Raw genomic sequence first — 27,688 nt, forward strand, 5'->3', positions numbered from 1 at the left:
TCCAAGCAGATGAACTTTGGGATTTACCTACAATAAATAAATAAATAAATTTACAGCTGCTATTCAGAATAAATCAAGCCTTTAGCTTGCATGGTCCTTCTTTATTACAGTAGATATTTATCTTGCATTAAAGAAAAATATGAATTAAAATACAAGGTTTACATTTCCTCAGAAAAGAAAATGGTGATTTTACCTTAGTTTTTAGGCAGATTATTGATCTTCTCTAGGGCCGGCAACAGAGACATTTCAGGACCATGGACAGCAACCATAAACACACATAAACCATCTCTATTTGCCATAACTGCTAAAACCAAATGGAATTGACAGTTTTCAGTTATCAGAAAGGGCATTAGTGTTTACATCCCATGAATGCATCATCTGTAGGACTGTAAATTGTACGCATTTGGTTTGATCGGTGCCTAAAACATTTTAGTGCATGCATATCAACTGCGCACACATTCATCTATGAATTAATGAATGTACGATCCATTAGCATACATGTATTTCTAGCAAGAGCATATTAAAAATCAATGTATGATGAACTTTAAAAAAAAAACCCACAGGCAATAATCAGGAAGATTTCAAGAAATATGAAGAACGTTTGAGCAAGCTGCGCTTATATTCTCTCGAAGAGCGCAGGGAAAGGGAGGACATGATAGAAACATTCAAATACGTCACGGGCCGTATTGATGTGGAGGAAGAAATATTTTACGGGTCCCATGGCGACAAGAAGGCATCCGCTAAAACTCAGGGGGGGAAGATTTCATGGGGACACCAGGAAGTATTTCTTCACCGAAAGGGTAATTGATCGATGGAATGGTCTTCCACGTCAGGTAGTCAAGGCCAGAACCACGCTTGACTTCAAAGGACAATGGGACAGACAGGTGGGGTCGCTCTAGAGGAATGCTTAAATGATGGAGGGAGGGAGGAGGGAGGGTTCTTGAGTGGGCAAACTTGTTGGGCCGTCGGTCCTTTTCTGCCGTCATACTCTATGTTTCTATCCCTAATTATTGCAAATAGCAAAATCAAATAACCCCATGAGCAGCATGTGCCTTCATTCAGGATATGAAGACTTTCTCCGGCAGCTTCTTCCAACCCACCCTCCCCCACAACACAAACATAACTCTTGCCTGTGAAACGTGATTTCTTGCATGAGGCCCACTGGGTGTTACCCTCCCCCCTCCAACAATTACTAAAAACTACATTTTCAAGAATTAAACCAAAAGAACATAAACCACTGCAATGCAATCTGCCAGTCTTCTTAAACTTTGAAGGAATGTATACGAGATTAACCCATTTTTTGGCCTATTAGCTTCTTCCACTGGAAGCATTAACCCAGGTGTTATTTCTGAGAATAGCTAGGCAGTTATCCAACAGGGAGATGAAAATTTCTCTGTCTTCCTTCTGCATCAGAGTTACACTGTTGTCACAGAAAGAACTTGTTAACCTCATTAGGTTTTGACTTAGAAATTCTAATGTAGATATACTTATTCATTCATTTATTCCTATGTTCTCAAGCTGATATATTCTTCTGTCTTCAAACACTTTTTCAACTAAGCCCTAGAATTCCTCAGGGCATTGATTTAAAAAACAAACAAACCCACAAACCAAAAGAACAGCAGCTGTAGCAAGGTGATAGCTCTTTAAACTTTCATTTGGAACGATAATGTTTGGCAATGCACGTACTTTCAAGGAAGAGAAGCACTCCTTTATGGCTCAGGGGGCTCACTTTAAAAAAAAAAAAAAAAAAATCCCACCAGATAAGATGTCCAAAAGACAGCATAAACCAGCACTTGGACATCTTTACTAGTCAAAATGTCCAAGTGGGCATTCTCAAAACAGACTTTCTAGATGTCTTTCTGGTTGTTTTGTCTCTAGGGCATCCAAATCTTAAGGGGGCGTGTTAGAGGTGCGTTTTGGGTGAGCTTAGGGCGTGCTTAGGACTTGGACACTTGTCATGCAAAATCAAATCTTTAACAAAAGGTCTTGGGCTTTTTTTTTTTTTTTTTTTTTAAGATGTGTGGAGCTAGACCTGTTGAAAAAGTGTCTAAATGCTAAAAAGGTGCCCAAACTGTCCAGATCAGTGTTCTTCAACCACCGGTCCATGGACCAGTGCCGGTCCACAGAAATTTCCTGCCGGTCCACAGGGCCAGCACGTGCATCAGGCCCAAAACAGTGTTCTTCAACCGCCGGTCCACGGTGCGATCGATGCGGCGTTACCTTCGAGCCAGCTCCCTCTTCCTAACTGATTCAGTGCACAAAGCCACGAGCAGTGGCTCCTACGGGCGTCCTGCGCCTGAACCAGAAGCCTTCTCTCTGACGTTGCAACTTCAGAGGGAAAGCTTCCAGATGAGGCATGGGATGTGCAAGGTGCAATTAGTACTATTAGGAGGGTGGGGTCTGGGGTGGACATTGGGTAGAGATGGGCGGGGTCTGGCCCACGACTTAGCCCAGTGTTCTTCAGTTGCCGGTCCACGGACCAATGCCGGTCCAAAGAATAATTTTTTTTTATTTCTGCCAGTCCATAGGTGTAAAAAGGTTGAAAAACACTGGTCCAGGCATGACCCCTCCCCCACCACCCAAAGATGTAAAAAAAAACAAAAACAAAAAAACCCAGTATATTCTAACCTGTATTAGGAGGGAGTACCTGATAGTTAAACATATCAGAAAGAGTTCCCACCGACATAAAGCTAAGTGTATAAAGTTAAGCTTGAGAAAGTTTTTGAACTATTTAAAGAGTGATGGAAGATTACCACTATCTTAAAAGAAAACATATATATAATCTGTTTTTTACTTCTCTAGGGAAACGATCCTTGATAAAGCGTTGAATACACAAAAATTGTCGGATCTGAGTTTCCCTGATCATAAAAACTGAGATAAGTCATAAACCTTTAGTACATATGTAAAAGCATTTGACTAGTAGCACTTTAAGGCACTTTATAAGCACTTTGAAACAGTTGCACTTTTAAAAACTGCACTTTAAATATTGAAATCCGATTAGGATTTTAAAAAGTGGGCCAGTGAGGAGACAACACGTCAAGCTTATTGCTATGAAAAACATTTGAGCGATGAGTGGCGTTTCTGAGGTCCGAAGCTTCTGGGGCCCTTTGATATCTTTTATGGATTCATTGTAATTGTTTTTTCCTTTGTTCCTATTGGTATATTGCACACACACCCAGGGGAAGGGAGGGCGGGAGGGGGGTATTTCTTTGTATGGTTCTATTCTCTTATGAAATGTTGGGTGGGTGGGTTTTTTTTTTATTGTTGTATGGATTTTGATTGATTATAAATGCATATATGATTAATATTATTTGTATAGATACTGTATTGCAGTTTTGTTAGCTTTAGAAACTCAATAAAGATTTATAAAAAAAATAAATACATTTATAACTATTTAGAGTGGTTGAATCATATATCACAATGGATATTTATCACTTGGAATAAGAGGTATTTATGAGCTGCATCAGGAGTCTACATAAATAGAAAAATATACAGTTCTACTTAATTTCATTAATCGAAACGTATAAAATAGACTGAGCAACACATTTGGATAATATCATAAAAACTTAAAAAAATAAAAAAATAACAATATTAAAATGATGAGATCAATACCTAAATAAATGAATAGCTACACAATAAAAACATTAAAGTATGAATAAATAATATTAATAAAACCATCAATGAAATTTGTCAGTAAAACTTAAGATCAAATATATAAAGCAGTCTTAAAATAATCAAACACTGATGAAACTTACAGACAGAATTTTTACCTGAAAGTATCCTAAGCAGGATTTGATGTGGCATAAAATATCCTCAATGAACAAATCCAGTAAAGTCTATAATCATGTATATGCATTACATATCACTTTCAATCTGTTTTAAAAGGTATGTATCCTTGATCATAGGCTTTGCCGGATTTATGCGCTGGTGATACTTTGGCTGGCTTTTACCAAGCTGTGCTAGAGCCAGTATAGAATTCCTATGAGCTTCGGAGCACTTACCTCACCAGCCTGCGCTAAAAACCTCTAGTGCAGCTTGATAAAAGAGGGGGTTTATGGCACATCAAACCCCAATTAGGATACTTTCGGTTAAAAATTTGTCTATAAATTCATTCAATATTTGATTTTTTTTAAGTCTATTTTATATATATATATATATATATAATTGTGTTCTAAGTTTCAGATAGTCTATTTGTATCTATGACTTGGTCTTTCAAGTTTTATTGATGAATTTCATCAATTGCTTTATTAATGTAATTTATTCATTATTTATTTATTGATCTCACCATTTTTAGTAATTTTTGATGTTTTAATATTTTTTTATGGTTTTGTGCTTTTATGACATTTGTTTTATTTGTTGTTATTCAGTCTATTATTTATATATATTTTTTTTTGGATTAATGCAATTAAGTACAATTTTTTATATATTTTTCTATTTATGTAAACTCCTGATTCAAGTCATTAAGCCAAAACATGGCCAGTGTTGTTTAGAAGATTTGTATTCAAAGTCTCTTCACCATCGGTTTGTGTAGTTTTGTCATCTTCACTGTTTGTGCTTTTTCTTCATACAGCCTACATAAAGAGAAGCATCTAATACGGAATTGGCTTCCGCAAGATTTCAGGTCACTCAGCAGTATTATAGACCAGTGGTTCCCAACCCTGTACTGGAGGACCACTAGGCCAATCGGGTTTTCAGGATAGCCCTAATGAATATGCATGGAACAGATCTGCATGCCTGTCAATTGCATTATATGCAAATCTCTCTCATGCATACTTATTAGGGCTAGCTTGAAAGCCCGATTGGCTGGTGGTCCTCCGGGACAGGGTTGGGAACCACTGTTCTAGACCACCACCATTTTTCTATTAGCCAATCCTCACCAAACTTACACCACAAGAAACTAACCAAATATTGATCCAGGTCCCATCCCCACTTCAGCCTGGATTAATGATTTTGCACTGATGACTTTGTCCCTCCAACCCGCTATCACCTCCCCAGGGACACCTCATACTAATTACCCTTGGAACAACTCTTCCTCCATTGTCATCTTGTCTCCTCCACCCCCTCCCCCAATGGCCCTTTGAGATTATTCTCAAACAGCCAATACACTTCAAAGACTCATTTGTTTTGTGCCTATATGTCTCGTCTGCCTGCCCATTATAGCTTATAATCTAATCTCTACGGAGCAGGTACTGTCTCATGTGTTTTCGGAAAATGCTGCATATGCCTTTTGTACTTTTAGAATATGTCTCTGCTGATGTGTTTTGTTTGAAGCCTTGTTTAAAGCAACAAAAACATATCTCAGAATGGACATAAACCTGTCTCTGAATGACAGAATATGATGTCTGGTAATCAAAACCAGTTATTTCTATTTTAAAAGAGGCAGTTAGTTCATCACAATGGATTGCATTTTACAGTTCATATCGCAGCTTAAATATACAATCCTTAGACCATATAATGATGTGTCATGGACTGCATACTATTAAATATTTGCTCCAGCAGCCACAAAATGGGATTTTAATCATTAAAACCGGCACTGGGGAGGTCCAAATAAGGCTGCTGCAGCAGATGGGATGCTAAGTGACTCTTGATTATTTGAAAACTTCCAGAACGTAACATAAAATTTGGTTTGTATACCGCAATACCTTCCAGTTCTATGCGGTTCACAATTCAGGGAAGTCCAAATCTTATTCTTACAAAAATGCATCGCATAAGTAAGTTTTCAACAGTTTCCTATAATGGTGATAAAGATGTTGCATTAACGATGCAGCACCTAATAGGATTAATCAACTCATCGATGCATGATCTTTTGAGGACAAAGAAGAAACAGTTCTATACGTGGCATGTCCTTTCGGGCACATCTCATGCTTTCCCCCACCCCCACCCCACCTGTAGTCACCATCTTTCACTACCTTAAGTCGTCAAAGCTATTACCTTCACCAGCCAAACACTGCAGGAACTCAAAGAAAATGCAGGCTTCTGGGGGGAGGGGGGGAGCAGTGCATTACCAGCACAACAGATAGTGGCAGAAAAGCTCTTTAAGAGCCATTAGTGGGCCTCCTGTAAGCACCCCAATACCACAGAGTCTTTTCTAGAGAACGACACGGGGCCAAATTTGTCCCTGTCCCCGCAGGAACTCAGTTTCCTCATCCCGTCCCTGCGAGTATTGTCGTCGGCCCTGTCCCATTCCTGTAAGCTCTGCCTTAACCGCACAAGCCTCGAACAGTTATGGTTTGAAAAGGGTTTGGGGCTTGTGCAGATGAGGGTGGAGCTTGCAGGAATGGGGCAGGGACAGGAAAATAACTCGTGGGGATGGGACGGGAAAAAGAGGTCCCGCGGGAACGGTGAAAAATTTGTCCCCGCGTCATTCTCTAGTCTGTTTTAACACAGCATCTAGGTACCTAAATTCTGTTTTGGAATATTAGTACAACATGGCATCAGCGCACCTTAGACATGCATGCCCTCAAGTATACCAGCTATAGACCTGGTATAACTGCGGATGCATAGATAACAGAGGGGTCCTTTTACTAAGTTTGTTCTGTTTGGTATTGAATGGACAATAGATTTTTTAAAATCTTCTGTTGGTTATTTAAAAATGGAAGCTGAGACAAGCTCAGCGAAGGGGGGGGGGGTGTCAACTGAGGTTTTGTCTCGGTATTGGGCCCTGGTCCAGATAATCCAGCCAAAAGAGCTTCTCTCTACTATAAAAGACTTTAATTGGAAAAATGGTACTTGTACGACCTATCATGTCCTTTCTTGCTGACAAGGAATTTGCACAATTCTTCATTGTTCCTTATTAGAAAACAGAGAATTTGGGTCAAAAGTTTAGAGATCATCCTTTACCTACAGCTGCATAAAGACAAGCACGCAGATTACATGGCTTTTTATGGACTAAAGCTAAGAGATAAGTAAATGATTAGGTTAAGAAGAAGGAATCTAATATAATAAAACGCTAGACCACGCATGCGCACTTCCTATGCGTGCGCTGGTTTTCCGTGAGCTGTAGCGACCCATAGGAAGTGCGCATGCGCGGCTTACGGTCTGGCCTGCTCCCTGTTGAAAGACGCAGCGGTGGCTACTCTCACGATCCCCGCCTGCGTTCCCTCCCTTCCTGTAACTTTGCCGTCGCCGCGATGTAGGGACCCGCAGGTAGGAGTGCGCATGCCCCTACAGTACTCTCTCCGCTCTCTCTCTTCCTCCCCCCCCCACCAAGGCGGATGTTGACCGCGGCGGCCCGAGTTGGATGTCGGCCGCGGCAGCCAAACCCGGAAAGCATTTTAACATAAGTAGGGCATGGAGTTCAGGAGAAAGGTATGGGGGGAGGAAAATACTGCACAGGGAAGTGGGGTGGGAGGGAAATGCTGCAACACACAGAAATGGAGGGGCAGAAAAGGGGTTGATGGACAGGGGAAGAGGTGCTGATGAACAGGGAGGGGGGCAGAAAAATGAAGACAGGCAGGACAGGGGGAGCAGGAAGGAGGTGATGATGGACCGGGGGAGGTAAAACAAAGGGAGAAGGGCTTCTGCTGGATAAGGTGAGCAGTGATGGGGTGGTGGAGGACACAGGGGAGGTAAAAGGAAGGGAGAATGGACAGGGAGAATGGACAGGGGGAGCAGGCAAGGGGTGGCAGTGGACAGCCAAGGAAAAAAAAAAAAATGACAGACAGAAATACAGAAAGCAGCTAAGGAGAGAGAAAAAAAAATAAAGAGACACACACACATATATTCTAGCACCCGTTAATGTAACGGGCTATAAGACTAGTAAAGATAATAATTTGACAGCAAATGCTTTGCGGGTTTATGCTAGCTTCTATCTAGTCACAAGAGGCTGAATTAGGAAGTTTGAGATTTGCAAGCCATAGTGCCGCGTAACGTCAATCATCAAAGGCTTCATCCCAATTAATGTGCTCAAAGCATGATTTGAGCCTATCTCTTAGCTGGATCGCTATGCTGGGTGCAGCTTTCCAACAGTCAATATTAGCCTCATAAGACATCCATCTACCAATCAAGCTGACTGAAAAGACCAGTGGCGCCGAGTTCTATGACTGACAAAGAATATGCGAGCTTCTGTGTTAGCACTTTTCTAAATCTTCAAAGACTTATACTCTAACTCAGGGGTCTCAAAGTCGGTTCATGGACAAAATCGCGCGAGACAACGGCGCGCCGACAACTGAGCGCAAGGTTGACGGCGCGCCGAAGAAAAGCACTATTTTAAAGGGTTCCGACGGGGGGGGTGTTGGTGGGGAACCCCCCCTATTTTACTTAACAGACATCGCGCTGGCGTTGTGGGGGGTTTGGGGGGTTGTAACCCCCCTCATTATACTTGAAACCGAACTTTTTGCCTGTTTTTTAGGGAAAAAGTTCAGTTTTAAGTATAATGTGGGGGGTTACAACCCCCCAAACCCCCCACAATGCAAGCGCAATGTCTGTTAAGTAAAGGGTGGGGTGGGGGTGTTCCCCCCCCCACACCCCCCGTCGGAGCCCTTTAAAATAGTGCTTTTCTTCGGCGCGCCGTCAACCTTGCGCTCAGTTGTCTGCGCGCTGTTGTCTCGCGCGATTTAGTCCCGTCACTCTCAAAGTCCCTCCTTGAGGGCCGCAATCCAGTCGGGTTTTCAGGATTTCCCCAATGAATATGCATGAGATCGATGCGCACGCACTGCTTTCAATGCATATTCATTGGGGAAATCCTGAAAACCCGACTGGATTGCGGCCCTCGAGGAGGGACTTTGAGATCCCCTGCTCTAACTTCTCAATGGCCATCACTAGATGCAGCCATCAACACGTCTTCCCCTGCAGGCAGAAGGCATCTGCCATATCGCAACTATTAGGTGAACACTTAACACGGTGTCATTTCTCTTCAAACAAAGTCGCGGTGCATCACTTGCCTATACCAAAGAAATGGACTATGTGGGGCTTATTTGCAAAGGCATTTAATGGATAGAAAACCTATTCCCGGAAAAGAACAGCAGCAACGCTCGCTATTGAGAGTCGTAGCCGGGTCTTGAATAGACTCCACCTCTGAATCTGTGCTTCTAGCTGTCTCTGCTGTTCCCTGCTTACGAGTGTTTATGTCTCTGTGGGGGGATGGGGAGGGGTGGGTGGGGGGTAGGGTTTTCTTTGTTGGGGATGGGGGTCAGGTAGGTCCGGGGAGGACATAAGAGTCCAGTCCTCCGCGGGTGTTTGCTGAAAATGCATACCATGGTTATTATTGTAGTTGTACTTACTGTTGTTTAATAAAATAGATTTCAACATAAATCTCATTTCAAAAGGCCCATTAACTCTCAGAACATACAGTCAAAAATGCGGGGGCTTTTTGCGGTTATTCAACTATAAAAAGATTCAAAGTCAATTTTTTTTTTCAAGTACTCAAGTTATAGTCAATCGTGGAAACAAGGAGACAATAGAAACTAGTCCAGCAATCATGCCAACTTGAGCAGTAATGAACTGGAAATAATCTTGACACTTTAAAACAACTTTAGAAACATTTGCAACAGTCAATTTACCGTACTTCTTTCTGGAATCTGAGAGCAAGGTTTAGACTTGTCATAAAGCATCTCTGGGCTGGCTGTACTTCCCAGCAAAATATTAATGTATCCCCTGGGTCTTTCTTGCAGCGGGACAGAAATGCCATTCAGCTGTGCCACTGAAGGGGAAAATCATTATAGCTTCTGTTGAATAAAATAAAGATTTTGAAGAAAGCATGGGCATACAATTTACAGTTGCAGGAATCGGGTGTGCATAAATTATTTGGGAGAATGTCTGATCATTGGGTAAATAACCTAGGGATGATACCCTGCCAATTTTATTTACACTTATATCCACCAAATATAGAGCAAACCGCACAATGTCTTTACTGTAATCGTTACTTTTCCCCTTTCAAATATCCAATAAGCAGCACAAAGCTTAAATCTACCCAAGGCCTCTTCCTGCTGTTCTCCCCAGCATTAACGCCATGTATACAAGATTCAATAAGGGAAAGGGGGCTGGGATTTGACAGACCACCTTCCTGCGATTCCAATTAAAGCAATTTACATATTATATACAGGTGCCTATTTCACACCTGGAATAATAGAGGTTTAAGTGACTTGTCCAGACTCATAAGGATCCGCGGTGGGAACTTAACCCAGATCCCCTGGCTCTCAGCTCACTGTATTAACCATTTGGCTACTCCTCCACTTCACGCTCCATTCTTCTCAACCCAAATCTATACTTCTGAGCCCCAGACTAATTATTAAACCAATATGACTTTATTTACATGCACATCTATTTCTTCATCTGGCATTTCCCATACGCCAGTAAAGCTTGATCAATATTCTAACATTATAAATGTAGGTCAAAGTGCCGTCTATCAATATAAACAATCCCGCCAGTGAAGCCTTTAGAAAAATGTACAAATTATACTCGTATGCATATCTTATGCTAATTAAGATCTTCAGATAACAGTAAGAGTATATAACTCAAAACACAGCTCAATTCTTCATTGATCCATAAATGTTCATGAAATATAAAAAAAACCCAAGAAGAGGAGAGCAGAAAGGACTACAGGGTGAAACTGAAAGAAGCCAAGAGAGAAATACGTTTGGCGAAGGCACAGGCGGAAGAACAAATGGCTAAAAATGTAAAAAAGGGAGATAAAAATTTTTTCAGATATATTAGTGAAAGGAGGAAGATAAAAAATGGAATTGCTAGGCTAAAAGATGCTGGGAACAAATATGTGGAGAGTGATGAGGAGAAAGCAAATGTGCTAAACAAATACTTCTGTTCTGTGTTCACAGAAGAAAATCCTGGAAAAGGACCGAGATTGTCTGGCAAAGTTACACGAGAAAATGGAGTAGATTCTGCGCCGTTCACGGAGGAGGGTGTTTATGAGCAACTTGAAAAACTGAAGGTGGACAAAGTGATGGGACCAGACGGGATCCATCCCAGAATACTAAGGGAGCTCAGAGAGGTTCTGGCGAGTCCTATTAAAGACTTGTTCAACAAATCTCTGGAGACGGGAGTGATTCCTGGGGATTGGAGGAGAGCGGATGTGGTCCCTATTCATAAAAGTGGTCACAGGGATGAAGCAGGAAACTACAGGCCGGTGAGCCTCACTTAAGTTGTTGGAAAAATAATGGAAGTGTTGCTGAAAGAAAGGATAGTGTATTTCCTTGAATCTAATGGGTTACAGGATCCGAGGCAACATGGCTTTACAAAAGGTAAATCGTGCCAAACGAACCTGATTGAATTTTTTGATTGGGTGACCAGAGAGCTGGATCGAGGACATATGCTAGATGTAATTTACTTGGATTTCAGCAAAACATTTGATACAGTTCCTCATAGGAGGCTGTTGAACAAACTTGAAGGGCTGAAGTTAGGACCCAAAGTGGTGAACTGGGTCAGAAACTGGCTGTCGGACAGACGCCAGAGGGTGGTGGTTAATGGAAGTCGCTCGAAGGAAGGAAAGGTGACTAGTGGAGTCCCTCAGGGTTCGGTGCTGGGGCCAATCCTGTTCAATATGTATGTAAGTGACATTGCTGAAGGGTTAGAAGGAAAAGTGTGCCTTTTTGCAGATGATACCAAGATTTGTAACAGAGTAGACACTGAAGAGGGAGTGGAAAATATGAAAAAGGATCTGCAAAAGTTAGAGGAATGGTCTAATGCCTGGCAACTAAAATTCAATGCAAAGAAATGCAGAGTAATGCATTTGGGGATTAATAATAGGAAGGAACCGTATATGCTGGGAGGAGAGAAGCTGATATGCACGGACGGGGAGAGGGACCTTGGGGTGATAGTGTCCGAAGATCTAAAGGCGAAAAAACAGTGTGACAAGGCAGTGGCTGCTGCCAGAAGGATTCTGGGTTGTATAAAGAGAGGCGTAGTCAGTAGAAGGAAGAAGGTGTTGATGCCCCTGTACAGGTCATTGGTGAGGCCCCACTTGGAGTACTGTGCTCAGTTTTGGAGACCGTATCTGGCGAAAGACGCAAGAAGACTTGAGGCAGTCCAGAGGAGGGCGACGAAAATGATAGGAGGCTTGCGCCAGAAGACGTATGAGGAGAGACTGGAAGCCCTGAATATGTATACCCTAGAGGAAAGGAGAGACAGGGGAGATATGATTCAGACGTTCAAATACTTAAAGGGTTTTAATGTAGAACAAAATCTTTTCCAGAGAAAGGAAAATGGTAAAACCAGAGGACATAATTTGAGGTTGAGGGGTGGTAGATTCAGGGGCAATGTTAGGAAATTCTACTTTACGGAGAGGGTGGTGGATGCCTGGAATGCGCTCCCGAGAGAGGTGGTGGAGAGTAAAACTGTGACTGAGTTCAAAGAAGCGTGGGATGAACACAGAAGATTTAGAATCAGAAAATAATATTAAATATTGAACTAGGCCAGTTACTGGGCAGACTTGTACGGTCTGTGTCTGTGTATGGCCGTTTGGTGGAGGATGGGCTGGGGAGGGCTTCAATGGCTGGGAGGGTGTAGATGGGCTGGAGTAAGTCTTAACAGAGATTTCGGCAGTTGGAACCCAAGCACAGTACCGGGTAAAGCTTTGGATTCTCGCCCAGAAATAGCTAAGAAGAAAAAAAATAAAAAAAATTTAAATTGAATCAGGTTGGGCAGACTGGATGGACCATTCGGGTCTTTATCTGCCGTCATCTACTATGTTATGTTAATAACGTTCTAGGTGCTTCATATAAATTAATCTCATTTCACTCTTGATTGAAATTTGTAACTTCTGAATTTCAACAACGCCTCTCCCGACATGAATCCATGTTCCACCCAGTTCATCAGGGTCGGAGCACTGTGCTATTTAAGCAAAAAACAGATTGAAGAGACTTGCACTGATTTAAATACCTTACAGAATTTACTGCTGAATGAACCGAAAGCCTAAATTCTCCACTTATTTTATGACCCCCCCCACCCACCCCCCGACACACACTGTACGTCTCATATTACGGTAAATACGGGCCTTTCCAGTTGCAGAAATCTCTCTCTGACAGCAAAACTGAAGCCATTTCCCTGTGGCTGTATTTTCCATTTCTTGCTTATCCACCTGGGAAGCATTCATTAATGCAACTTGCCAATTTCCATTAGACCTGCATGGTTGTGGAGAATTTCAGACAACCTGCCAACTAACATGAAAATAGTTGAAACAATGATTTGCAGTGAGCCAGGGTAGAACATTCAAACCATCCGAGGCATCTGTCCAAGACCAAACCCGGAGAATCAGTGCTTTTGTTCATGCCTACCAATATCCTATCCAGAAAGGAAATGAAGATGATATCTCATGAAACAGACTAATTTAGATAAAACTGAAAATGCTATTTCCCCCCCCCCAGTTATTTTTTTTCATTAGAAAATTAACACTAAGGATATTCTTTTGTTGTTCAATATTTTTATTGAGTTATTTGCACAAATTAAAAGACGCCAGTAAATTACATGTAACAGTCAGGATGTTCATTAAAAAAGAAAATGTACAAATCAGGTCTGTAATTCTAAATATCAAACATAATGTTCCTTTAAGATGATACTTGAGCTACTTTCAAATAATTGTCAATGGTAAACATAGAAACATAGAAATAGACGGCAGATAAGGGCCACGGCCCATCTAGTCTGCCCACCCCAATGACCCTCCCCTACCTTTCTCTGTGAATAGATCACACGTGTCTATCCCATTTGGCCTTAAAATCAGGCACGCTGCTGGCCTCAATAACCTGAAGTGGAAGACTATTCCAGCGATCAACCACCCTTTCAGTGAAAAAGAATTTCCTGGTGTCCCCGTGCAGTTTCCCGCCCCTGATTTTCCACGGATGCCCCCTTGTTGCTGCGGGACCCTTGAAAAAGAAGATATCTTCTTCCACCTCGATGCGGCCCATGAGATACTTGAATGTCTCGATCATGTCACCCCTCTCTCTGCGTTCCTCGAGTGAGTACAGCTGCAACTTATCCAGCCGTTCCTCGTACGGGAGATCCTTGAGTCCCGAGACCATCCGGGTGGCCATTCTCTGGACCGACTCCAGTCTCAGCACATCCTTACGGTAATGCGGCCTCCAGAATTGCACACAGTATTCCAGGTGGGGCCTTGAGCCGGATGAGAGTGGAGAAAGTTTTTCAGAGGTGTGTTGCTCATACCTCACATAAAGGATATTCTGGAAGAATTACTTTTTGATATTACAGACTGGACAAGATTTGGGAAAAGAAAAGGCTTTTTAAAGCCGCATGCTCACGCTGCAGCCACACTTTTAATTTGGTCCATAGTTTACTTCAGGTTTCAAAATGCGACTCTTGCATGACATTGCTGAACTATTAGCTGGAAGACAAACAGTGGATTGTCCAGCTAGAATATGTTTGCAGCCACCTAGCAACTGGATCTAACATTTCTATATGACATTGACTACTTGACGACAAGGACAGGCAAATTTGCTGCGACTAAGATTCTTTTTTGTTCTTTATTTGTATTGAATTCACCGTGACTGAAGTCTTGATTCATCAACTCTATTCACACTGACTCAGACTACTTGGAAGGCAGGACACAGAACCAGCCCTTAGCAGAATATTGCAAGGTGTTTCGTTAAACATTATTCCCCCAATTCAGTATAGGGCACCTAACATTTGGTTCTCAAATGGAAGTTAAACACCAAATCAGGGGTGAAACAGCAGTTAAGGCCTGGATTTTCTATAGGGTGTCGATATTGGCGTGTGTCAATCGTGCGACAGCACCCTATAGAGAATCACGCCTCTGCGAAAGATAGGCACTGGAAATGTAGGCCAGGCTTAAATTTGTGGCACTTATCTATGCGTGAATCGCACCTACATAAAACGGCACCCTATAGAGAATCACACCTCTGCGAAAGATAGGCACTGGAAATGTAGGCCAGGCTTACATTTCTGGCACCTATGTATGAATCGTACCTACATAAAACGGTGTCCTATAGAGCAGTGGTTCCCAACCCTGTCCTGGAGGAACACCAGGCCAATTGGGTTTTCAGGCTAGCCCTAATGAATATGCATGAAGCAAATTTGCATGCCTATCACTTCCATCATATGCAAATCTCTCTCATGCATATTCATTAGGGCTAGCCTGAAAACCCGATTGGCCTGGTGTTCCTCCAGGACAGGGTTGGGAATCACTGCTATAGAGGACCACGCTTCTGTGAAAGATAGGCATTGGAAATGTAGGCCAGACTTTTCCAGGCCTACATTTCTAGTGCCTATCTATGCGTGAATTGCACCAACATAGGTGCTTAAGGCCGCCTAAAGCTACTTCAGTTGTTAGTCACGCCCATAGTGGCGTTCAGCAGTCTAAAGTTCTTACATAGGCATGATTCCAGCCGGTATGCACTTTAACAGTGCCCTTTCCTGCTGTTTTAAACTGCATCTGTTTCTTAACATAGGCACAGGTAGGGTGCCTACTGATGCCTAAATATAAGTGCCATTTCTAGAATTTCCCCCTAAGTGCGTAAGTGCTATTCTCTAACTTGATACCTCAAGTGTTCTAGTGCATAACTGTGGCGGTGGCGTTCACATGGGCAGGTCATGAGCATTCCAACTAGGGTGTACATTATTGGCATAGTGTGTACAGTAACTACAAGGGGGGTGGCATCTACATAGGTGGAAATGATGGAGAAAGGAACGCTCGGTGATGTTCAAGGCAGCCGATTTATTAATACACAAAATGGCTCAACATGATTCATGTTTCGGCCATGCACGACCTGCCTGAGGGGTCTGATTATGAAAAGTGTATAGGAACTTGAAAAAGCTTGAACAAGGAGTAAGGTCATTTTTTAAAAAAAAATCTCCAGATGGGCTCCGAGACGCCAGCAGGGGAGTGGACCGGAGGGAAGGAGAGGCTTTGGCGCCGGCTGATTGCTTATAGCAGTGTTTCAACTACTTCAAGCTAAGTAACCCCTAAGTCATAGAAACATGACAGCAGATAAAGGCCAAATGGCCCATCTAGTCTGCCCATCCAAAGAAACCATTATCTCTTTCTCTCTCCCAGAGATCCCAGGCCCTTTTGAATTCAGACACAATCTCTGTCTCCACCACCTCTTCTGGGAGACTGTGCCATGCATCTACAATCCTTTCTGTAAAAAATGTATTTCCTAAGATTACTCCTGAGCCTATCACCTCTTAACTTCATCCTATGCCCTCTCATTGCAGAGTTTCCTTTCAAATGAAAGACTCGACCACAGACCTCCCAAGCTCCGCCCTAGGCCCACCCAAGCTCCGTCCCAGATCCCACCTCTCAGGAGGCACAAAATTTGCGATACATTGCACTAACGAGTCTATCCAATGGCTTTATCCCCCTTTCACAAATCCTGAGTTATTAGTATATACACATAGACCTCTGACATACATAAGACCAAGATATTTTATGATTCTTTCCTCAAAATATGATGCTTTACCTATCCTATTTTATCAGAATGTCAAAAAGTGTGATCTACTTAGTTGAAACACGATTTGATATCCCTAGGAGGACGGAAGAGGAAGACAATATGTTATATCTCAAACCTAGCTCCTTAACCCAGGTCCATCCCGAGAGCTGTTCAGGTTAGAGAATGACACGGTGACAAAATTCATCACCGTCCCCGTCCCCGCGGATAACCGCGGGAAATAATCCCATGTCATTATCTAGTGTCTATTTCAACCTCAGTCCTTCTACACCAGCATTCTTCAAAGCAAAGCTTGCGGGTCAGTGGTTGTGTCCAATTATACTCTGATTCTTTCCTCTCTCCTTAAGAATGACATGAAGATGGTTTCCCGCGGTTATCCGCGGGGACGGGAACGGTGATGAATTTTGTCACCGTGTCATTCTCTAGTTCAGGTGTAAGGCTGCACAGAGCGCAAGAGAGATGGGGGTACAAAAATCATTCCTCATCCGTTGCCTCCCCTGTAAGTGGCTATGGTACATTGGGTAGGGTGGGCCAGGGCTAATAGGAGGCGTGTTAGCCAGGGCATAATTCTGGCTCCTGCCATCACCATCACTTCTAAATTCTTGTGCAGAAGTTGCACTGAAGTCACCCAGTGTTCTTCCTACAGGACAAAATAAAATAAAACACCCACCCACCCTGTCTTCTCCTGTATTCTGAAAAGCATTTTCTAAACTAAACTAAACCAAACCTTAAGTTTATATACCGCATCATCTCCACGGATGTTGTGGAGCTCGGCACGGTTTACAAGAATTTAAAATATCGGAAGAGAAGGAAAAAAAAAAAGGTTTACATGAACTTATATATAGAAGAGAAGAGTTAAGGGGGGATAGAATTACATTTTAGTGAAAAGCCAGGTTTTCGGTTGCTTGCGGAATAATTGGAGGGAGCCCAGGTTCCGCAGCGGGGGAGTAAGGTCGTTCCAAAGACCTGTGATTCTGAAGAGAAGGGATTTGCCCAGTTTGCCTGCATAGCGAATACCGTGTAGAGAGGGGAAGGATAGTTTATACCAGTGGTTCCCAAACCTGTCCTGGGGGACCCCCAGCCAGTCAGGTTTTCAAGATATCCCTAATGAATATGCATGAGAGAGATTTGCGTACCTGTCACTTCCATTATATGCAAATCTCTCTCATGCATATTCATTAGGGATATCTTGAAAACCTGACAGGCTGGGGACAGGTTTGGGAACCACTGGTTTATACCTTTGGGCAGGTCTGGTAGAGTCAGGACTCGAGGAGTTATAAGATAGTGGGATTAAGGGAGGAAGGATGCCGTGAATGATCTTAAAAGCCAGGCAGTGCCTATCAGTAACATACAATTTTCCACTAAAACACTTTCCAAAGAGCTAAGCATACATTTTCACAGTCTAATGTATGAAAAGCAAGTGGCAAACGTGGGTGTTGATAAGGAACATTTCAGATGATCCGGTGTAAAAGTACTCACCGACAGGCCCGAGTCAATCCTACTTCCTTCTATGAAGCTGCCCTTTCTCGGATCTTGTTCCCCAGCCAACATATCTTACCTTAAACATTTGTTTGACTTTTTGCCGGGGAAGGTTGACGTTCAGTTTGTGCATGAGCTGCAGAACCTCATTAATACTTAAGCTGCCATCGCCATTCTTGTCTGCTTCGTCAAATGTCTGCTTCAACCACATTTAATAGGAGTTAAGGAAGAGAGGTGGTGATCGGACTGCTTAATAAAACTCTGGTAAGAAAACTGCACAGCCAAATGCTGACCAAACATGAGGAACAAAGCAAAAATATAACAATTAAAAACTATTAAAAAAATATCCCTCCCCCCCCCCACCAAAAAAAACCAAACAAACCCTGAGCATTTTGCATTACTCCAAAACATGTTAGATTTTGCAATTAACACACTTTAACCCAATAAATAAAGGGAACATGCATTAAGTGCAACACAGCAATTTTTCAGGGGGGGGGCAGCATATTACTTGCAGATCCTGCATTAAAAGGTTCATTAATGCATGGCACTGAGGTATCAGTTAATGCGAAACCATTTAGCGCCTCTTCTTTTGGAATCCATATACAGGTACTCGTCGACTTACGACCATTATTGGTTCCGACTGACAGTCCCTCGAGCAGAGGAGATTGAGAGGGGACATGATCGAAACATTCAAGGTACTGAAGGGTATAGACTTAGTAGACAAGGACAGGTTGTTCACCCTCTCCAAGTGGGGAAAACGAGGGGGGCACTCTCTAAAGTTGAAAGGGGATAGATTCCGTACAAATGTAAGGAAGTTCTTCTTCACCCAGAGAGTGGTGGAAAACTGGAACGCTCTTCGGGAGTCTGTCATAGGGGAAAACACCCTCCAGGGATTCAAGACAAAGTAGATAAAGACAGGTTGGTCAACCTCTCCAAGGTAGAGAGAACGAGAGGGCACTTGCTAAAGTTGAAAGGGGATAGATTCCGTACAAACGTAAGGAAGTTCTTCTTCACCCAGAGAGTGGTAGAAAACTGGAACGCTCTTCGGGAGTCTGTCATAGGGGAGGGCACCCTCCATTGATTCAAGACAAAGTTGGACAAGTAACTGCTGAACCGGAACGTACGCAGGTGGGGGTAGTCTCGGGGCGCTGGTCTTTGGACAGAGGGCTGCTGCGTGAGTGGACGGCTGGGCACGATGGACCATTGGTCTAACCAAACAGCGGCAATTCTTATGTTCTTATGTAAGTCGGCCTATGTTAGACTAAGGTAAGAATACTGTATTAGACTGGGTAATGATATTCTAATCATCTTAAAGTAATATTTTATCAACATTTTCTTACTCTCTAAGTCAAGCACAGCACAATCCCTTTGAGGTGAACATTCGTTGTGGCGCCTCCTCCTCTTTATATTATTACTGCTGCGTAGCGAGTCTTGGGAGTGCGGGGGGGCAACTGTAGTAAAGTCGAACAGTCGTAACTTGAATAGGTCGTAAGTCGACCAGTACCTGTGTATCGTCAAGAACTCTTAGATCAGAAAATCCTACAGTTCCATCACATCGAGAAATCGTTCATGAACATATTAGGACTGCTACGTTCCCCCAAAAAAGCCCAAAGCTCTGGAATTCTATACCTTCAGCTCTTCAATCTTTGAGAACAACTGACAAGTTCAAAGTTCATTTTAAAACATTTTTTTTTTTTCAGATGCTTTTCATAATACATAGTGGCTTTTTGCCAGGCACAAAAATTTTTAACCTAATTGGCTTACCTTCTCCCCCCCCCCCAATTCTTTAATTATGTTGTTATTTTTAGTTTACCTCATTTTAGATTGTAGGCTTCTCAAACAGTAGTGAGGGGCAAGAGGCACCCCTCCCCACCCTTTTTCTCCATCCCCCCCCACCTCTACACACTCCTTCCCTACCCCCTCCTTCCACACGCATGCCACTTCCCTTCTCCCGTACCTCTGTAAAGTTCCTGGCGTGAGCAGCGACCCCCCCAAACTGCTGTCGCGCCAGCGTCAGATCTTCCTCCGACGAACTTCCTAGGCGCGGGTCCAGGAAGTGACAGAGGAAGAGCCGATGCTGGCGTGACAGCAGCTTGGGGGTTGTCGCTTGCACCAGGAATGTTAGAGGTACGAAGGAAGGGAAGTGGCATGCGTGTGGAAGGAGGGGGTGGGGAAGGAGTGTGTAGAGGTGGGGGGGGGATGGAGAAAAAGGGTGGGGAGGGGTGCCTCTTGCCCCTCACTACTGTTTGAGAAGCCTACAATCTAAAATGAGGTAAACTAAAAATAACAACACGCGCCACAGTGGGGTGGGGGGGAGGGTAGGTGCAGAGTGGGTAGGTAGAGAGGAGGACAGGTGCCTGTGCCTTCACCAAGATGGTGCCTGGGGAGGACCGCCTCCCCCTTACTATGCCACTGCTCCCAGAAGGTTTTTACCCTTGGTGCGGGATACTAAGATATGCATAAACTTGGTCCTGTAGCATGCGGTACATATAGTGTGTTAATTCCCAAATACTCTCAAAGTCCAGTTCCACCCCTTCCAAAAATGGCTTTAATGCACAACATGCTGTACACTCACTAACAATTCCAATACCCCATAAGCTGTTAACACGTGCATTCGTTTTTAATGCGTGCCAAACCAAGCGTTAACAGTCACTTTAGTAGAAGGATCCTTTTGAAGCTTACACAATAAATTCTTGCTTAAAATTGCTAGGCATTAAAATGCATTCATACAACAGAGGTAAGGCTAATGTACTTCATGCAAATTCCTTGGGAATACTGTGAAAACCAAAATCAGACAATCAGGTTGGAAGCCATTGCATTTGGGTCATTCCACGTCAAGTGGCCTAGAGCTCCCCCACTCAACTATCTCAGAAACCAATGACATTATTTTCAGGGGATATGTTGGGACTTCTAATAAAGATATCTAAAGTTTGGGGGCATAATCTCAACTAGGTCCAGAGTTAGGGGCCCCTTATTTTAGCCCCTTTTTTGTCTATCCGTAGAAGATGTCGAGTGAAACTGAACCAGTTGACATGGAATTACCTCGGTTCATGCTGATGCTGGTACTCCTTGCACACGCTCAGCAAGCTACCAAGTTGCTCACACCAGGAGAGGTTCGGGTCGCAGAGCTGTTTGGCTGGTGGAATTTGAGCATCTCCACCAGCTATTCAGGGTACTGAAGCTCGTGGGGGGAGGGCCAGACCATGGTCTAGGCCAGGCCCTGGCCCCCAATGGCTATGCCATGGATGTGTACAATATAAAACTACTGGAGCACTGTGCTTTGCTGTAGGGATATTGAACTATGCTTCCTTAAAATCTTGCATATTGATTAGCATCACAAACAAAAAGTTCCTCTTTAATATCACAAAACTACAAAATTCTCTTCTGCGTGTGTGCAGTTTTCTTTGTAAACACTTTGTGGTATGTCATGTGACTTTTCTTCAGCGATTACGTCCTTCTTGCCACCATCCCACATTAGTCATGTTAATGGTGCCATCTTGACATTGTTTTAATAGAGTTAACATTTTCCACAGTCTCAACCAAACCTTTCTGTAGTTCTTTTAAAGCAAGGGTGCACAACCTCAGTTTTCAAGGGCACCAGCCCAGTCAAGGTGTTCAGGATTTCCACAATGAATATGCACGAGATGCATTTCATTCAATGAGTTAATGCATGCATATACTGTAGATCTTCTGAATATTCATTATGGAAATCCTGAAAAATCCTTAACACTTGACTGGGTTGTAGACCTTGAGGACTAAGGTTATATAGGGTAATATCCTTGTTTTAAGGTAATCTTAGATCTCGGTGACCTTACTCAGCAATTTTTTTAAAAAAATTTCCTCTTTACACTGGTGGACTTGACAGTGTCCCAAGGGATATTCAAACACAATGAAGTGTTCTTATAATCTTCCCTGAATCTGTGTCTTTCAATAACTTTATCCTGGAGCTCTTTCAGTAGCTCCATGCTTAGCATGTGGTAGACCTCTGCTTCAAATTAACCTCATACAACAGAAACAGCTCGATTATTCACCCACGGAGTATTTCAAATCAGCTCAACTACTATACTTGAACTCAGGAGGGCTCTACTTAACTTATTATAGACCATGCTGAAGCAATTTTTAGAAACAGAGCTACGGCAAGTGTGAAGACTTATGCAATCAAGACCTTTTGGCTTCTTATTCTCAATTCTGTTTTGAATAGTTCTAAAAATTTTCTTTCAAATCGTTGCATCGTCCTAAAAAAAAAAATACACCACGTTTTCAAATTTCTGCTTTAGAGCATTTGTTTGCCATTGACTAAGAGCTGAACAAACAGAAATGCCTTTCTACTCTGCTTGCCAGCATTTTGACATTTGATTTGGCAGCGAAGATACCATCTCGGCTCTGGTCTCATTACAAACCCTTCTCACCACTCCCGTTCTCCCTCCCCTCCTCTACCCCCAAATCTGACAAGTTATAAAATGCAAACACTTCTTGCACATGACGTAAAAAAAAAAAAGAGAACAGATCCCCAAATAGATATCTGGTCAGAATTCTTTATTATAAACTTCAAAATGTTCTTAGAAGTACCCACCATGGGCCATGTTTCACCGTCCATGGGCTGCATCAGGGGTAATTAAAATACTAACAGGAAGAGTGCAAATTTAGCACACTCCTTGCCTGTTTAACCTGTTATAAGCACATTTAGTGTTTTTCTCCTTTTTGTCACAAACTTTTATGGACAAGTGTTTTTAACGGTTTGCAACCTGCTTTCTAAAGTCAGCCAATGAAGTGTCTATATATCCCATAATTCCATGTTTCAATCAAATTCTGCTTGAGCTGCATTATTGTGTGTCATGCTGCAGCAGAGAAGACACAGACATTGTGTTGTGCTGAACAGCATCTGCGAATAATAGTGTTCCATTTGATATTTGGGACATTCATCTTTTAAAGAGAAATCAAATGAAAGACAACGAAAAGACCCCTGAGGCAGGCCAAGAGCCGAAACACTGGCAGTGTCGGGTCTTTCATTGAAAACAGAATTACTGGTCCCAGCTTTGTTGAATTGTGTACTCCTTGCTTTGAGTGTTATTGACTTTTTGTGTGTGTGTGACTTGTACTCTTCGTAATGGTATTTTAATTACCCTTGATGCAGCCCGTGGATAGGTGAAATGTGGTTGACATCAGGTAATTTTAAGGATATCTGCTTTGTTGCAGATCTGCGAGGCCTCTGTTTGGACTCTTCATGACAGCTGCATAGATCGTACACACTAATGCCAAAGTAGACCGAACACTTAGGGGAGTGTGTGGTGCAGTGGTTAGAGCTAAAGCCCTAGCACCCTGGGTTCAAATTCCACACTGATCCTTTTGACCCTGGGCAAGTTACTTAATCCCCCAGTACCCCAGGTACATTAGATAGAGTGTAAGCCCACCGGGACAGAAAGGGAAAAATGCTTCAGTACCTGAATAATTTGTAATCCACATAGATTTTATAGATGACTAGACTTGTGAAGTTCAAAACGCAAAGTAGATGCAGCCCAGAGGTCACAGAGCCTACACATGGATTGGCTCATGTTCCATCAGGGCATCAGCCATCTATTGCTTTCGTCTGACCATCAGACAAGCTGCTAGAACCGCAGGAAAGGATATTGGTCCCTAGTCCTCTGCCGTTTGGATAGGCTGTCCTCATCACTGATCCCCGCCATCAGGTATTTCAGTCCAGTGATCCAGGTACGTGCCTCCTCCCCGCTGGATGACACCAGGTCCAGGGACTCCATGTGGTCCCCATAGTAAATAGTGAAGCAGCAGTTGGGGTCAAAGCTCCCGTCGCCATAGCGCTGGAAGATCTCCGACTGTTTCCCCTCACCCACCTCCTGGAGGGAGTCAATGGAAACTAAAGAAGGAGCCAAGCAGAAACACACTGTGGTTAACGAGAGAACTGGGCGAGATTACAAAAGCACATACCCTACAAGATCTATCACATTTCAGTTCATGAATTCATATTTCACCGTACACCAGGCAACAAGTTGTTTTTCTTGCTAAATGTATTTAGTGTTCTGGATGCTTTCGGTCCTGAAGCTGACATGGCCATCAAAAACTATTTAAAATCTTTTAACCCACAGGATTGTATCACATTGTCTAACCCTAATAATTTTAATATCTTACTAGGTTTTTTTTGTCCATCACTGAATCCTAAATAATTTATTGGAAAATTCGGTGGCTTTATCGTATGATATGGTATTATTTGGCACATCAATGAGAGCGAAGAGCCAAATATCATCTAATAATAATAAATTACTACTTATCATGATAGGGGTTGCCATACAGCACATTCCAAAAAATTGGAAAAATTGGGATCGGCTAAGTTAGTTTTTGGTGGAATTCTTTATGCCATATCTTTAGAATGGAACGCACTATAGCTATTCAACAGGGGCATTTTAAGAAATATGAGGATGTTTGGGAGCCATTAACTAATTACTGTAAAGAATGAATATTACTTTTTCCCTTTGAATGTACACGTCCAAGAAGGGGGTGGGGTGGGGATGATTTGTTGTTTTCTAATAACCGAAGTTAATTGTTTGGGTATTAGGGGGGGGGGTGGAATATTAGATTTGAATTAGTTTCTGATAGAATATTAAGTGATCTTAAAGTATAAACTGTTTTTATCTTATATTGCACTTATTGAAAGTTTTAAAAATGAATAAAGAATTTTTAAAAACCCCAAAAAACTATTTAAAAATCAAGCAGCCGAGAGTCTACCACAGCCAGGTAACTACAGAACCACATCAGGTGCTTTATTCTAGAATCGATTCATGCCGCATTTTCAAAGCCTGGCTGAAGTGATATAGTCTATAGAGATTTTCAAAAGTGTTCCACATATGGCAAAGACAAGTCATATTTATATCATATGCTATGAGTATGGGTGCTGGGTAGCTCTATGAGGGAGGGTAAAACATCTTAAGGTTAAAATTAGAGAGTAATATGTTATATTTTATGTTTAAAAACATTCAATCTATATAACTAAATAGTTAAGTATAAAAAGACAGAACCATTCAAAGAACAGCTTAAATTGTGGCAAATATTTCTCTTCACTTTCCTAAAACAAGTGATACTGACAGGAACAAGCCTCAGAAAACAGAGCTATTTATCTCATACTGGAAATTCTTTGTTTTAAGAAAGTGAAGAGAAATATTTGCTACAATTTAAGTTGTTCTTTGAATGGTTCTGTCTTTTTATGCTTAAAACATGTTATACCGCTTGCTCTTACGGCAGGTCCAAGCAGTTCACAAATGCAAAATATAGAAAAGAAACTCCATTTTAAGATAGGCCAGACCTATATCAATTCTAAACAAGATGAGTACACATTCATTCATACATGCCAATAATTAACAACAACAAAAGACTTCAAGTATCAATTTAATATCACAGGATACTGACTGAAAACCCCATTTTAACTAATATGTATATATGAACTATTTCCAACAAAACAGAACCTTCCCCAAATGCTTCACAAAAAGAGAACGCTTCCAGCATAGTTTTGAGTGTCTTAATATTTACCTCCATAGTAACATAGTAACATAGTAGATGACGGCAGATAAAGACCCGAATGGTCCATCCAGTCTGCCCAACCTGATTCAATTAAAATTTTTTTAAAAAATTTTTTCTTCTTAGCTATTTCTGGGCAAGAATCCAAAGCTTTACCTGGTACTGTGCTTGGGTTCCAACTGCCGAAATCTCTGTTAAGACTTACTCCAGCCCATCTACACCCTCTTAGCCACTGAAGCCCTCCCCTGCCCATCCTCCACCAAACGGCCATATACAGACACAGACCGTGCAAGTTTGCCCAGTAACTGGCCTTAGTTCAATCTTTAATATTATTTTCTGATTCTAAATCTTCTGTGTTCATCCCACGCTTCTTTGAACTCAGTCACAGTTTTACTCTCCACCACCTCTCTCGGGAGCGCATTCCAGGCATCCACTACCCTCTCCGTAAAGTAGAATTTCCTAACATTGCCCCTGAATCTACCACCCCTCAACCTCAAATTATGTCCTCTGGTTTTACCATTTTCCTTTCTCTCCAGCCTCAATTCCCGTGGTAAATGGTTCCACAATTGTAGAGCTATAAAATAAAGTGCTTTATTTCTAGCCGATTCCCATCTTGCCCTATTTATGGCTTTGGTTATGGGTCACGCATTTCGTTACTCAGCCATGCGGTTGGATCGTTGCTTTAATCGCTATCGGTGATCAACGCGACTATGTTGAAGTTATAATAATACAACCAACTCGTCAAGACGGTTGGCGTGGCATTGCAATACTGGAGCAGGATATAAAACTGCTCACATGTGATTGGCACGGTCACAAATTGCCCACTGCCCTGGTTGCGATGCCAGTGTTCCATCGTGTAACCAGAACAGGGTGATAGACGCAGCTCTGGTCGCTTTGTTGGGCAGACTAGATTAGATGGACCATGCAGGTCTTTTTTTAAAAAACATTTTATTGAAGGAATCAAATAAATATACAATAAAATAATAAAATATTCATTACCATTAAATTCAAAATTCAAATATACCATACACAGTTCTATCATTCCTCCAAAATATATTTTCCATATTACCTATTCATACTGTTTTAAACTTCCCCTATACCCTTCCCACCTTCCCCCCAAAGTTTTTATTTCTAATTATAACATTGTAATGAATGAATTATACAAAATATACAATTCAAGAATTTTAAACAAATTACTATCATCCACCATATTCCCTCCCCACCCCCAGAATGAAAGATGACACATATTACAAGGTGTTAAGATGCAATGAAAGTTTCTTAATCCTCAATATAAAACATTAAGAATCATACTTCGTGCTCTAGATGAAAGATTTATCTACCGTCATTTATTGTTACAACAAAATCATTTTAAATAGTTCAGCATCAAATATCTCTATTTACTGGTGAAATAGAGAAGAGCTGCAGGGAAAGTCGTGGATTCCTTCTTCGTGTGGTGCGCGGCCATTGGGAGGTGGTCCACATGTCTAGAATGACTCACCTATCTACTGGAAGAGATATTATCAAGGTAAAGGGCACAATCTCTTTTTTAGATATGTGATAAATACAACTTTTATCTTACTAGGAAGTGCCCATTGATGAATTAATTTATTGACTGATTCGTAATACCTCAAGAGGATACCACTGGACCCCCATGATTTTAAGGTGGACCTGGGGAGAGGTCAGCACTAGGTTCGGGAGGGCGGGTGTACAGCTGGGTGGCACTTGAATATACAGCATGCCTTCAGTTTATATATGAATTAACATCATACAATATCGGAAATGTAAACATTTCGCACTACCGTAAAACAATACAAAGAAATATTTAGGAGGGTGTAAATATAGCATACTTACCCCCCTTTACTAAACCACGATGGCGGTTATTAGCGCAGGGAGCCACGCTGAATGCTCCGCACTGCTCATAGAATTCCTATGTGCGTCGGGAGCAGCGCGGAGCATTCAGCGTGGCTCCCTGCGCTAATAACCGCTATCGTGGTTTATAAAAGAGGGAGTTAGTTAAGACTGGTTAACTGTAATCTTGTGTAAATATAGCATACATATGTAATAATGTAATAATGCAAACGCAAACATGATACCCAAACCAAGCAGCTAGGAGGCTGACAACAATCGCAGTGGAATCCATCTGAAATCTGTACTTAAAATCCATTGCAGAAGTCTTTGAAAACTGCTCTGAATTGACTCTCCAGTCATTAGTAGTGGTATAGAAGCTTCCGATAAAGACAAAGATTTTTTTTTTTTTTTGTCGTCTTCCCAGTTCAAGACAATGTACCAATAAGACTGACATCGTTATCACCTTT

The 27,688-nt window shown here is 42.1% G+C and overlaps 1 protein-coding gene across 7 annotated transcripts in view; it reads right to left on the reverse strand.

Annotated features, from left to right (window-relative positions):
* PLCH2 (phospholipase C eta 2) overlaps positions 1 to 27,688 on the reverse strand; it is a 599,022-nt gene that overhangs the window by 180,107 nt on the left and 391,227 nt on the right. For all 7 annotated transcript variants that reach the window (XM_033921959.1, XM_033921954.1, XM_033921956.1 and 4 more), the window contains 2 exons: positions 23,478 to 23,721; positions 17,929 to 18,058 (listed from right to left, as the gene is read on the reverse strand). In XM_033921959.1, coding sequence (XP_033777850.1) covers positions 17,929 to 18,058; positions 23,478 to 23,721 — 374 coding nt within the window. The remainder of the gene's footprint in view (positions 1 to 17,928; positions 18,059 to 23,477; positions 23,722 to 27,688) is intronic.

This window comes from Geotrypetes seraphini, chromosome 15, assembly GCF_902459505.1.
Source record: "Geotrypetes seraphini chromosome 15, aGeoSer1.1, whole genome shotgun sequence".
Classification (NCBI taxonomy): domain Eukaryota; kingdom Metazoa; phylum Chordata; class Amphibia; order Gymnophiona; family Dermophiidae; genus Geotrypetes; species Geotrypetes seraphini.